The sequence below is a fragment of the Merops nubicus genome, unplaced genomic scaffold (assembly GCF_000691845.1).
Source record: "Merops nubicus isolate BGI_N331 unplaced genomic scaffold, ASM69184v1 scaffold2008, whole genome shotgun sequence".
Taxonomy (NCBI): Eukaryota; Metazoa; Chordata; class Aves; order Coraciiformes; family Meropidae; genus Merops; species Merops nubicus.
This window is the reverse complement of record NW_008627655.1, coordinates 67,638-80,727: the sequence shown is the minus strand read 5'-3', so window position 1 is coordinate 80,727 and position 13,090 is coordinate 67,638. Positions and strand designations below refer to the sequence as shown.

Below are 13,090 nucleotides of genomic sequence, written 5' to 3'. Positions count from 1 at the left end.
TTGTGGAAGCTGGAATTCTCTTCAGTAGAAGGTGAAGGGGCAGCAGGTAGAATGAGAGAACTGGAGGAAAGAAAACCAATTAAATTTGAAGCATTTATTTTGGAGAGTTTTCGCACAGCTTCCTTTTAATCCCCGATTAACAGATGAAAGAAGATATGCTGAGACACAGCTCTAGTACTACACACTCTGATAACAGAATTACAATGTCTTTATTGTACAGGCTTATTTGATTTGTCTGCATCATCTTCTGCAGCAGTGATTGCTAGGCAGTCAAAGGAAAGCACAAACAAGACACTGTTACTTGTGTTGCATCCAAGACAGGCACTTACATGTATCCCAGGAGCCATTACCATCTGTAATGCCTACTTCTGATTATCAAGGCTAGAGTTTCCAGTGCAAATAAAAATTGTCCTCGGACACGTTGGTCCAAACCAATGATAAACGGCATTGGTTCAGTTAAATGCTAAGAGGATTTTAATGTTATTCAACTTAAAAGGAAAATATTTAAAATATTGAAAGCCCCAAATCATTGTAATCTTCATAATGAGTATTCCTGGTATCAGAATGAAGATTAATATATCTAACGTATGTACACTGTCCCCTTTCAGCCATCTTCCAGGACAGAGGAGCGCTTTCCTCTAAATGAGTCTTTCCATCGGCGGTGGTTGCACCATGTTCCACATCTCTACTCGGGATCCCTCCTTCTCCTGCCGGCTGGGGCTGTAGGTCCCTTGAGTCGCCCGCTTATTGGCAGCGATGACCGAAACCACAACTGCCAAGAAGAGTATCAATAACAAGGCCAGCGTTACTGAGCCAATGGAGGCGAATATGTTCGAGATCAAGTCAGTTGTCAACTGGAGGGATTGAAATAATCGCAATATAATTTATGCCAAGAGAATACTGAGACACACTTGAGCTACCATGGCAGGAAACCAAAAACCATTCTATGGAAAGGGCTTTGCACAGAGGAGCTACTGAAGCACCGTTTAACGGTAGGGAAGTATATTAGCTTCTCCACAGTGTCTTCTTTGGACTCTTCAGAAAATTATGCACATGGTGCTGGATATTTAATACACAAGGCAAAGCTGGATGACTTTCACATAATGACCCATTTCATTTGACAGCATCCTTTCTGCATGAAAATAACGTGTGAGTTAATGTCTGCAGACTGCAGTAGTAATTCAGCAATTATTAAATAACTTTAATAATACTTCATTATGCCCAGTTTCTTGTGAACATGCTCTTTCTATCCTTTGCTACTGCAAGTGAAACATGAGCTATTTTGACTGGAGATATATCCAGTCACATTTCTGTTCCTCTTGCTGGAGGCATCCAGTTTGTGTGAATACTTGTACTTACATGTACAAAATTTGCCTACAGTAAATATTTTTGTGTAAAATGCACTAAGATATTTCTGCCAATAAACTTTTCTACCAGCGTGTTTACATGAAATAAGTGTATAGAAGCTGCACGAGAGTGCAACTGAAATTATTCAGTATCTTTTCACAATATCTTTTTAAATATTTATCCAGTTGTTCTACATACAGGCTTTGTAGCTTCATCTAGAGAAATACAAGATATACAGTGCAGGATGAACCTGAGGATGCTCTGATACCTTTTTTCTGTTTTCATGTGGCAGTGGAAATGTGATAATGTCAGAAGGCATGGCACACATAAACAAATCTTCCAGTTGAAAAGCTTTAGACCAGAGAAATTTTATAGTTGGTATATGAATGTTTTCTATACATCTATGTATGTGCTTTTATGTGTAAAAAAATGCTTATAGTGAGGTAAGCCAACAAAGTGATGTGGTTAGTGTGGAAAAGTGGTCACTACGGACAGAATGACCCTAGCAGGAATTAAACTGCTGGGCAGATTCTGCCATATGTCATCTTTTGATTTGTATTATGAGTGACAGCTGAACTGCCATAGATGAATGTGTGCTTGAGGCTGAACTTCCAAATCCCAAAATATTTAGGATTGGAAAACATCAGGTCAAAGGCCATTTTCCAGTTAGATACTGCATGTTACAGGATATTTTAGTGAGCTGCTCAGTCGTCATTTCTAAGGAAGTGCAATTACAGTCCTGAGGACTTTGCATTCCACAGTGGCTGTACCGTAAGTGGCTGCTGCTGCTATGAGTGCACTGCTTCAGCTCCTGCTTTTGCAGAAGAGCAACGTAAGAGGGAAAATGTTAAAACAGTCCATCCTCTTCTTTACTCTCTCCACCTTCATGCTGATGTGAAAGGTCCTACTGTAATAATAATAAATGCAAGTTTGGCTCAGGAATTCTCTCTAGGGGATGCGTGACTAGCTAGGATATGTTCCTCTGCCCTTCATGGCTAAATATATGGTTCCTATGATTTTAAAAACATTTTTTTCAACAGAAATCATCTAGTGCAGGTGGCAGACTGTGTGAGTTCAACCCTAAAACAGTGTGGCATGAAACTCATTGGTATATTAAATTGTATTGAATTGGGAAGGTAATTTCATCTTTGGAAGGTATTACAGATATATTTGAGATCTTACTTTTTCTTTGTACTGCATTAGACTATATGACCCTTGTTCCTCTTGTCTCAGAAAGGCTGCAGATTTTTAATGGAAGTTTTCTTTTCAGAAGCTGTCTTTTATTTTCATTGTCTCCTCTGGGAAACTGAAGGCAAAGATAGCTTAGAGTTAACCCGGACCCTAGGGCTGAACAGGACATTTGTGAAAGAAAGTCACTACCATAAGCAAATGGTATTGCCTAGTGTCTGGTATGTGAAATTTCTGAACTTAATCTTCTATTTTCCAGTTCATATTATTTCCATTCCTGTTCTAAGCATGTCTGTATCCATGGAGACATTTTTATTTATGAAATCACTCAAATTCATTCTTTTCTTAAAGAAAACCTTTTTGCAAAGGAATTGAGGAGAAAAAAAATGCTCTAACTTGTTAAAAAGCACTTGCATATCTAAACCTCATTCTCAAGTTAAAATCATCATAACAGAGCTTTTTCTTTTGTTGTGTCGTACTTATTACAGAAATCTTACCCATAGCACACCATAGCAATCCACTATACATTTTGTTTCAGTTCTTGTTACTCTTTAATATCTATTATTTATTCATTGAAATAGGTTTGGTCAACTGGAGACTTGGACTTGAAAAAAAACTACAAAAAAATTGCCCCTATTGCCTGTACCCATGTTGGACAAAACACTCCACCTTGAGCCACTATGTGTAAAAAGTTACCCCACTGTTTAAAACCTAGAGAGATGAGAGTTTTGCCATGATCAGGTAATAAAAGCTAACTTTATTTCTGTGTTTATGTTGTTTCCAATTTCTAAATAAAATAAAATTTAAAAAAAGGCCATTGTGCCATCTTTTGAGGTGGATTCTATTGATAAGAAGAAAAAAAATCTCTCTCTACTCTTCAGGTGCTGTTTTATCAGCCCCCAGATCACTGCCTAAGTTTACTTTAGCCCCCTTAGCAGTAGCACTGAACTGATAACAAAAGCTGCCAGAAGGCTCTCAGTGTGGCCCCATCAAAGTCAACTGCTTCTTTAGTAACTAATGGCTAAATAGTTAAATTTGGAAAATCAGCTGGCTGACCTGGGAAAAAAAAAATCTGAAAAGTTCTTTCACCCATCATTTCCGAATCTGTTCTGTTGACAGACTGAAATAATTTTAACTGGCGATCCCAGAAAAAAAAAAGGACTGACTGAGCAGCATTTTTAGAAACTTAGTGCAGCTGAGACAATGTAAAAAGAGGTTTTGTTACAAACCCTACTGTGTATTTTGCATAATGGTAGGCAGTGGGCTTCAGAAAAGCAGTTTGAACATAAAGGTCCCATATCACTGCTTCAGGTTCTTCTGGTAGATCCTGGCCTGCTGCTTCCACCACAGTTAGATATAGGCTATGAACGTCTCTGACATTTCCAAGAGCAGAGCCCCTCTGGCCGCCGTGGGACTGCTCGTGTGTGCAGCTGCCTCCCTGAGTGTTCTCAGCCACAGCGTGGGTCACCCGTGGCTGTGAGGCGGCGGGCGCCCGAAGGGGCTGGGTGGAGAGCAGTGCGCAGCTGAGGCCTCCTCGGTTAGGCCACCGCGCCACGACGTCACTTTTCAGCTTCATGTTACACTGCTCTGCTCTTCCCCGTGTTGGCTTCTTAAGATCTGGTTATCGGATCAACTGCTTGGGAGATGGCTACTTGCTATGAATATGCCATTTTTTGGTGTGTTTATCACGAAGCTGTGGCAGAGTCCTACACAAGAGGTGTTCTGTGGCCTAGAGCTTCAAAAGCAGAAGGGGAAAGCTCTGGAAAGAACAATGTGAGGCTAACTTCATTTTGTCTTAGCACAAACAAAAATAAGCCACAGGACAAATGGAAATTTATGAAGAGAAACAAGTAACCAATTTTTTTTTTACTCAAGATCGTTATTGTCAGGAAAGCCTATGGGGCCCCTATACACTGTGATAGCCTTTCAGAAATGAGTCTTGCTAATAAAAGCCACATGGTGATCACAGCTATTTCTGAATGTAACTTCAGCACTGCTTATGAATAACTAAATTACACGTATATCAACTGAAGAAGGGTTAATGTACTGACTGGGCAATAACTTAGAAATTCTCACTGCACTTTGAACAGAAGGTTGGACTGAGAGACCTCCTGAGGGCTCTTGCAACCTGAATTATCTTATAAGCCTGTTTAAAAGGCAGTCAGTGACAGAACAGTGGTGAGAGTTCCCTGCCCCTAATATACCTTAGCTGTCAGGAAAAGCTGTTTCCTTAATGGTAATAGATGCTGATGGCAAGAAGATCTCACATGCCATGGTAATACCAACAAAATGAAGCCTGCTAACATCAGAAGGCAAATCTGCTTCTCACTAAGATATTTTATGTAGCATGTTCTATTTATACCTCTTTGGATGTCAGCTGCAGCAAGGCTGATTAATTTATTTTGGCAAAAAAAAAAAAAAGAAAAATTCTTTTTTTTCATGTAGTGAATAGTTTCATCTGCAAGGAGGAAATGCAGAAAAAACTCTTAACTTTTTTAAAAACAAAGTCTTTAGGGTTTTCACTGGTGTTTTCATTTCAGAACTGATTAATTTTTTAGGTTTCTTAAATTAGTAATTAAAACATTCAAAACGTTTAGATCAGATAGGTTAGATAAGATACAAGATTAGACAAATCATCGGACAGAGCAAATGTGCATTGTAGGGCTGGGTTTTGCTTTTCATTTGGTTAGTAAAAAAGATTGATTGTTGCACCTTGGCTTGCTTTGTAGATGAACAATTTGGATAAGGAAGGCCCAGTTCACAAGTCAAAACTCAGTGCTGTTTATCAATCCAGTATATGCATGCCAGTCTTTAAACAAGCTGTCTTCCAAACAGTCGTTTTATAAGAGGGGAACATTAGGGATTTGCTAGATATGAATGTTTCCATGTGTGCCAAATGTGAAAGGCAAGCGGAATAGCTCAAGGGAGCCAGCAAAATACACAGGGCCTCTTCCTCTTGTGTGTCTTACATCAGCATGGCTTAGCTGATCTAATCCTGCTTTATGTTGATATGGGACATGAGAATTATGGCCACAAACACCAAGGGCTGGGCCAGAGTAGGGGGAGAGGAGTGAGCTGCGGTGCCAGTGGAGAGATCACTGCAGATGGGAGAGAAGTATCTTGAGCTTCCCCAGGACTCTGACACCTGGGCACGAGCTTTGCATGGGCAAGTGTGGCTTGGTCCAAGGGTATGCATCTTTGGGATGTGAAAAGCATAATGTCCTCTGAAAACAGAAGTATGCCTCTGTTGCTGGGCATTAAGAATTAATCAGTTCTCATTTCAGCACTCACATAGAAACGTGTCTGATTCCGGATGCTTCGCAAGACAAAGACATCAACACAAGCTTTAAAACACAGGGATTGCCAAACCCTGGAGAATTCCCTTCTCTGCCACATGCAGGGCTTTGTGGGAATTCTGCAGCTGCTCAAGTGCACTGGAGCTTTTGCCAGCAAAGTCTCTGGATCCTGAGTCCTGACACCACTCACAAGGTTATCACTTCATTCATGCTAAGAACGTCTGATCCACACCATCCAGATTTAATGCCCTCAAATCAAAACCATTTGCTATAGTAATGAGGGGCAATTAGTTTGAGTGGTCCTAATCCACGTCAGAATTACTTTGAAAGGCTTGGGTGTGTATAGGGGTAATACTGAGCAGATGAAGAGAAGACATTAACTTGATTTAAAAGCCCAGAGATACACTGAGTTTATTTCATTGGGGTTTTACAGCCATCTTAGAGGATTTTTTTTTGTTAAAGGCTGAATTCAAATAAGAATCTCAGTAGTTCAAGAAGTCCAGTCAGTCATACACAAATCTGTTATAATAAGGCACACTGGTGATGCCAGCTTGTGGGACTACAGTTTATTTTCAACAGTAGTAAAGTAGTCATAAACCTATAGATTGACTTTGTTCCAATAAAAGTACCTTAAATGAGCAGCACATGAAGTCCCTTTTTCTGGTTTTTTTTGGTTTTTTTTTTTTTCTTTCTTTTTTCTTTTTTTACCTTCACAAGCAAATACCTATTGCTCTCCCTAACATCACTGGCAAAAAATAGCTGCTCTGCTTGTGTTAAACTCCAGCCACCAGGTCCCAAGAGCTGTGTTGACCTAGATGCTGGGCTGCTGAGTTGAACCAATAATCCATCTTGGACTCATTTAAAGAGAGCAGATTCGTGTCCAGCTGAGCCAAACACTGCAGAAATCACTGAAAATGGCAAACTATTTTTAAGACTCTATATGCATCACCAATTTCCTTCAACTGCATTATCTTTAAGCTTTAGCCTGGTTTCTTGCTTCATACTCTTGTCCATGTGGTTACTCATCTATATTGAGTGTGCTTATACACAGTTATAATTTAGGTGCTTAAAAAAATTCTTTCCTTTCTACTTTGATACCTGTGGCAACAAAGTAGGCAGCACTTAGGGCTGCAGTGCACCTTAGCTGCTTTTCCACTGTTTATCTCCAGTGAGGCCACTAACTCCTCTCCTTCTGCACACCTTACAACTCTTTCATTTATCTTGTGGGCTCCAAAAGTGCATTTCCTATGGCAGTCACCTGGCATAGCCATTCTTGTCTCTGTGCATGAAAGAAGTAATTCCTGAGAGGTGCAATAGTTGCTGTACTTTAAACCCAGCGCCTAACAAGCTTCAGGATTATCTGGTAAGAAAAGTGTTTGAATTATCTGAAAAGAGAAACAGAAAGCAAGAGGAAAAAAAAACCTGACCTAGAAAGACTACTGCAGAGCTTCTCTCTAGTTTTGCTTCCTTAGTGAATAAGAACAAGACCAGTTTGTAGGAGGACCAGATTCAGACTTGGAGCCTTGAATACCTGATGAAGATATCTGTGGCCAAAATATATGACTGCTCTCACCTTGTAATTAGCCACCCAGTTAATCAGTAGCTCCAGTTCAGGCTGGCCTGTAGTCGCCACATATTTGCTCTGGTGCTGGTCACAGGTAGCTTTGCCTTCTGTATGCCATGTAAAATCCGAAGGTAAGCACAAGTTCTTTTCTCTCTACATCTTGGGAACTTCTCCCCTGACACCATGTCCTTTGGGAGGAGGTTATCCTGACTTCACCTGACCCTAGTGCTTTGAAAATCTATCTATGCTACATACAGAGTTGTAGGTAACCTTGAATTTTTATCGTTGCCTTTGCTGTCTCTGCTATCAGCCTCTGAGTTGTTTTCCTGATATCTGCAGGAAAAGACAATCTCATTACTGGAGAGCCTGAATGAGTCCTATACACACCTCTGTGGCTATTGCTGGAGAAAAAACTTAGGTGGCTACTTCTGATGTGTGCAGAAGTTCTGCAGTATAGTATACCTATCTATAGATAGATAGATACAGGCAGCTCACATTGAAGAAGGATGTTTGTAAATAATCTTTATTTCTTTATTTTTCTGGTGGATATTATTATTTAAATATTTTCCTAAAATGTTTCTGAAGAAATTACCTTCACTGCTACCTCTATCTAGTATACATTTTTTTAATAAAATGTGGTTTGAATAGTTTGTCTTAGTTGAAATATGACAGCTTATATTAATTCCTTCCTGGAAAATGTTGACTTTTAGTTGTCTGACAGTTCTTGAAATCAAAGCACAAACATAGAGTGAGTTAGTATTAACAAATATAATGATACACTGGTCATCTGGCTTGACTACTTGTAGCTCAGAAAAATTTAATCCTTACTATCAAGGAAGAATTACATCTCTGGTGTCCTGTGAGGAAACGAAGAAGATGGAGGTGATTGAAGTCCAGGATTTAGCTAGGCTTGCAAAGAAATTTGCCTCTTTAAAAAATTCTGGCAGGCTCCCTCCTAACACATGAAGTCACATAGTAGTGAGACTACAGAAGTTAACAAGCAAGTTTGTTTTGATTATACTGGAGGAAGAGATTGGAGATGGATCTCTGTGTGGCAACTAAATTGTAAGGCAGACTTTGGTTAAACAAGGGTGTTATTTAAATTAGTCTTGATCTTCCTGCCAGATTGGCATAAACAGACCTCCTCCTACCCACATTAGGCTGGAGGATCACTTGGAAACAGTGCCGTGTTTAAATCAAAACAATTTGCCCCCTCCTCAGTGCCAGCCCTTATGTGTTCAGCTCAGATGACCTTCTATTTACAGTATTACCTTTTGGCTGAGTAGCTTTTCAAATTTGGAAGCTCACTTCTAGGAATTAATCTCTAAAGAACAGGGTACAGACACCAACTATAATGTCTTTAACTACTTGTAGTATTGATGTCTGACTGACATTAACTGTTTAATGGAAGTGGCCCAACCATGAAAACAGTGGTATTTAGTAGTTCTAGAATGATCAGAAGAAATAATATTTCTGGTTTTGGCCCCTGTACTTTACGTTAGCTCAGGCATGGACCCAAAAAAGCCAGAAGTACATAAGTAACCCCTTAAAATCTCTATCAGATATTTTACTGGATCAGTATCTCACAGGACAGAGTATTAAATGCCTTTTCTCTCGGACAGCAGTGTTGGATATACACAGAGAAGTGATTTGGCTGGCAGTTTGGGAGGTATGCTCTCATTAAGCTGTGAGCTTTGAGAAGACTCCTTGATAGTGTTTCTGCAGCAACTGCCAGTGCTAATTTTGTAAGCGTGCTCCAGCTTTTTATAAGATCATCTTGGTGGTGCAGCACAGATTAAATGTGCAGTTCCAATGTGTTGTTATGAGATGCCTTTTAAAATTCTATCGACAGCCTCTGGTGTAGGAACTTCACCATCTGCTGCCATCTGAAAGGATAAGAGGGAAAATCTATAGCTGGTGCAAATTCAGGCAAACCATGCTGAGGAGGAGTTTGTCCCATAGCTGCTAAATTGCAGACTAGACAAATGTTTTTGTAAAGGTGTCAGTCTCTGGGGTATAACATCCCTTTCTAGTTTGGGAACTGCTTTGGGGTATCATGTAGAGTTATTTTTGTACACGTATAGCAGCACTGTGTATCAGGTGGTGTTTCTCCATCGGGGATAACTGCATTACAGCTTTGAGAGAGCAGGCTCTATATGAATAAATCTGGTGGTGGATAAAAGCCCCATCAGGCAAAGGAAGGAATAGATCCTATTTGAAATCAAAAGACTATAGCTGAAAACAGTAACTTTCTGTCATTGCCCTGCATGTAGCCAGGTTGACTTTATTGTATGCCTGTAGCCGCTACAGTAGAAATGACTCCTGAAGTGGGATTTGGAAGAACGTGCAGTTATGGTCTTTTAAGGAAATCTGCTCCTGTTGTCATGGGAGAGTGAAGTGGGTGGGAAGGGGGTCAGTAAGCTAAACCCCAAAGCAGGAGAAGAATAGGAAAAGTTGTTGCGGTGCTGAAGATGAGGTCAAGACAGATCCTGAGGAAAAAAAGCTGAAGAGAGATTCAGTAAACAGAGTGAAATAGTTAAAGTGATGAGAGAAAAGAATGAATTTCAAACTGCTTTCTTCATTGATTGCATAGCTGTCGTGCTGAGTGGCATGTGAAGGATGATGTTATAACATTCAAGATGGGGCTGATGGGAAAGAGAACAGGACAGGACATGGTAACGCAGGCTATCAGTAGCTATGTCAGAGGTGAAACTAAATCATTTTAATGTCAAGTTCTGACTTTTCTGAATTTTGCACATATTTTCTGTCTCATTCTAGATTCCATTTTTTTTTTTTCTTTATTAGGGAAAAAGAAAAGTGTGAAAATTTGCTGAGGCATTTGCTATCTGGAAGCACAAAGCCCATCTGAGGGAATACCTGCACCTTGTTTCTCCTCACTGGTACGGTACCACACATGTTTTTTTCGCCAGGTGTGATTCGCCAGTGTTCTGCATTGCCAGTTTCACTAAACTTTATTGGAGTTGCAGAATAGGAATGGTGGGCACAGAACTGGTTGGTAAAAACTCCACTTTTCAGCACAAAACAGTTGAGGTTAAATATTTCTTCCTTAATTAGAGACACTAGTGATAGATGTCTTTTATTTCTGCAATCAGATCTTTAAGAAGAACACCAAGTACCCATCAAAGATTCGCATCTCATACAGATGAAACCACCTTCTCTGGACTCTGGTCCCTGACTGTGATGATGTGAAGCAGGATCATTCATCTCCTCCAGGTCCTGGTTCTCCATAAGAATTCGTGCAGCCTGTGCTGAAACTGTCAGTCTTGACTCTTCCCACTTTCTGTGGGAAACTGCTCTGTCAAGTGTGCATAATAGATGGGTCAGTGGTGTACAATATATCCGAGACAGAGCTATGATTCCTGTTTTATTTCATAATTGCCAGACATTTTCCATCACTACTTCTCCGCTACTAGGCTAAACCTACAATCTCAAAACTGTTCCCTTAAATTCTTCTCCCTGTTTGGTGCTAAGCTCCTGCAAAACGACCATGTGTTGCCACCTAGCATTAATATTACGCTGTCAAGTGGTGATGAAGTAAGTAGCTATTTGACTGTTTCACACTGTCAGACAACAAGGTATCAAGTCAACAGCTAGCCTTTGTTGGGTGCAGCACTTCGATTGCAGCCATCTCATGCTTCCAACTGTAAATATTAATGGTATAAGATAGACCTTTATTGGCTACATAATACTTGCCTTAGAATGCTACATGACACTGTTGCTTTACTTCACTAATTATATTCCCTGATAAAAATTTTGAGTATGTTTTTATCTTACTGGCTTTTATACTGGGAGGAAGTTGATTAGAGACAACAAACATCATTACGTTTTATGTTTTAGCTTCAGGAAATTCTTTGGAAGAGATGAATACATGAAATGTATAACTGGAAAAAATTGTCTGTAAACCTCTATGTCAATATCTACTCCTTGCAGCCTCTTGATTTATACTTTTGATTTGCTGGTGGAGTTAGTTTTTCTGGTGGCTTTTTTTCTTAGTGTACTTATATACTGTTTGTAGGAACATGAGTGTGTCTGTATCTGTGAACCTTACGTCTGTCCTCAGGGATTCTTGGATTAACTACTGCACACCTAATATATCTAGTTATTGCATTAATTGCTGGCATTCAACAGGTTTGCATCTGAAAGTGATTTGGATGAAACCAACTCTAATTGTTTTTTGGTTTCTGTTGAAGATGCAAGTGATTTGTGAAGGCACTTTTTATGTCATAGCCAGCACAGTACATGAGAAGACAGTCTCTAAAAATGTGTTAGGGATTACTCTTAACTTTCTACTCCGTGCTTTTACCTTACTGCCACCTAAAGATAACTAACAGAAAATACATTGTACTTCACATTAGAGCCATGTACTCTAGCATGATAGGAAGTGATGACAGCCTTGTCAATGTCTTTCTTTTAAGAAGTAGTCCTAATTGCTTGAAAATCATACTTCTTAGAGACAGGAAGAAAAATCTGCTGGCTCAGCTCACTGAGTTTATCTCTGGTCCTCCAAGGCAAGGTGTATTGACTATGAGTGCAACTCAGCCCTCTTTCTAGCCAGATGATTTATTTAGATCTGAAGTTCTCCTCAATACAGACTGAAAGAAGCATGAAATAGAGGCATGATTAGCTTATGATCAGGTAGGCAACCCATGGTGGAAATGGTAATTGAATTTAATGCCTTCATACTGCCTAAACACTGCCTGCACAAATACCTGCGGTCATAGTATAGTCGTGTTGGGGCAGTGCAGCTCTGCCAAGGCTTTAACACTCCCATCGAGAATGAGAACTAGCAAGGTCTGGCTTGGGATTTACTCCTCAGGCTCTGTCTTTGGCAGTCTGTCTCTTGCTTAGGGTTTGTACAGCTGCTAGTATAGTGAGGCGTGAGGCCCTGAGCAAGAAAACTTGTGTTCATTGGATAGTCTTTTATAGAGCTGTTGCTAATGGACATTGCCACTGTATAAGATTTCTTTTTTGGAGGGGAGTATGGTGTTCTCTGCTGTTTAAACTGCAAGAATATTGTACCTACTCAGGTAATAAATTATTCATATGTACCTATGATGGGTTTCCAGTCTGACTTAGTATAAAACCCCATTTCCACACTAAATGACCTCTTATTTATTGTCTGAGCACCAGGATAGATGCTCTTTCCCAGGCTGGCCAGTGAGTCACTCACTTCTCCCAGGCTAATACCCTTTCCAGCAGCCCTCACTCCACTGTGCTGGTGCCTGAGGGCTCAGCTCCATGCCCTGTGGGACTATTACAGACAAAAGACAGCTGAAGGGTCTTGCTTTGATTTTAGGAACTCTCAGATTTTTAAGGGATTTGGCTCTATTACTCTCATTACCTGTAACTGCCTCAAACCAATGATGACCCATTTTGTTAAAGCATCTGGCTGATTGTGTTGCAGTGTTTGCAGATAGTTCATCCTCTGCCAAAATCCCATTCTGAAGTCCCACAAACTTGATACTTTGCTTGATTTCCATCTTTACTTTTGATACTACAAATAAGTTATATAATTCACCTAATGAGTCAATCAGTGATTTCCAAGATGCTTCTTTATGGCTCCAAGTAACTCTTCTGACTGGTACCTGCATGCTTGCTTAAAATATTCCCAATCTCATACTTATTTCAAGATTGGTAATGTAACCATGAAGAGCAGCAAGTTATTTATAGTTTT

General features: G+C 39.9%; 1 protein-coding gene across 1 annotated transcript in view; it reads right to left on the bottom strand.

The window, feature by feature from the left end:
- Nucleotides 1-638: 638 nt before the first annotated feature.
- CRB1 (crumbs family member 1, photoreceptor morphogenesis associated) overlaps nucleotides 639-13,090 on the bottom strand; it is a gene marked incomplete at its 5' end in the record, with an annotated part of 73,993 nt that continues 61,541 nt past the window's right edge. Inside the window, one exon of the mRNA XM_008946385.1 lies at nucleotides 639-854. Within this exon, the coding sequence (XP_008944633.1) occupies nucleotides 639-854 (216 nt within the window). The remainder of the gene's footprint in view (nucleotides 855-13,090) is intronic.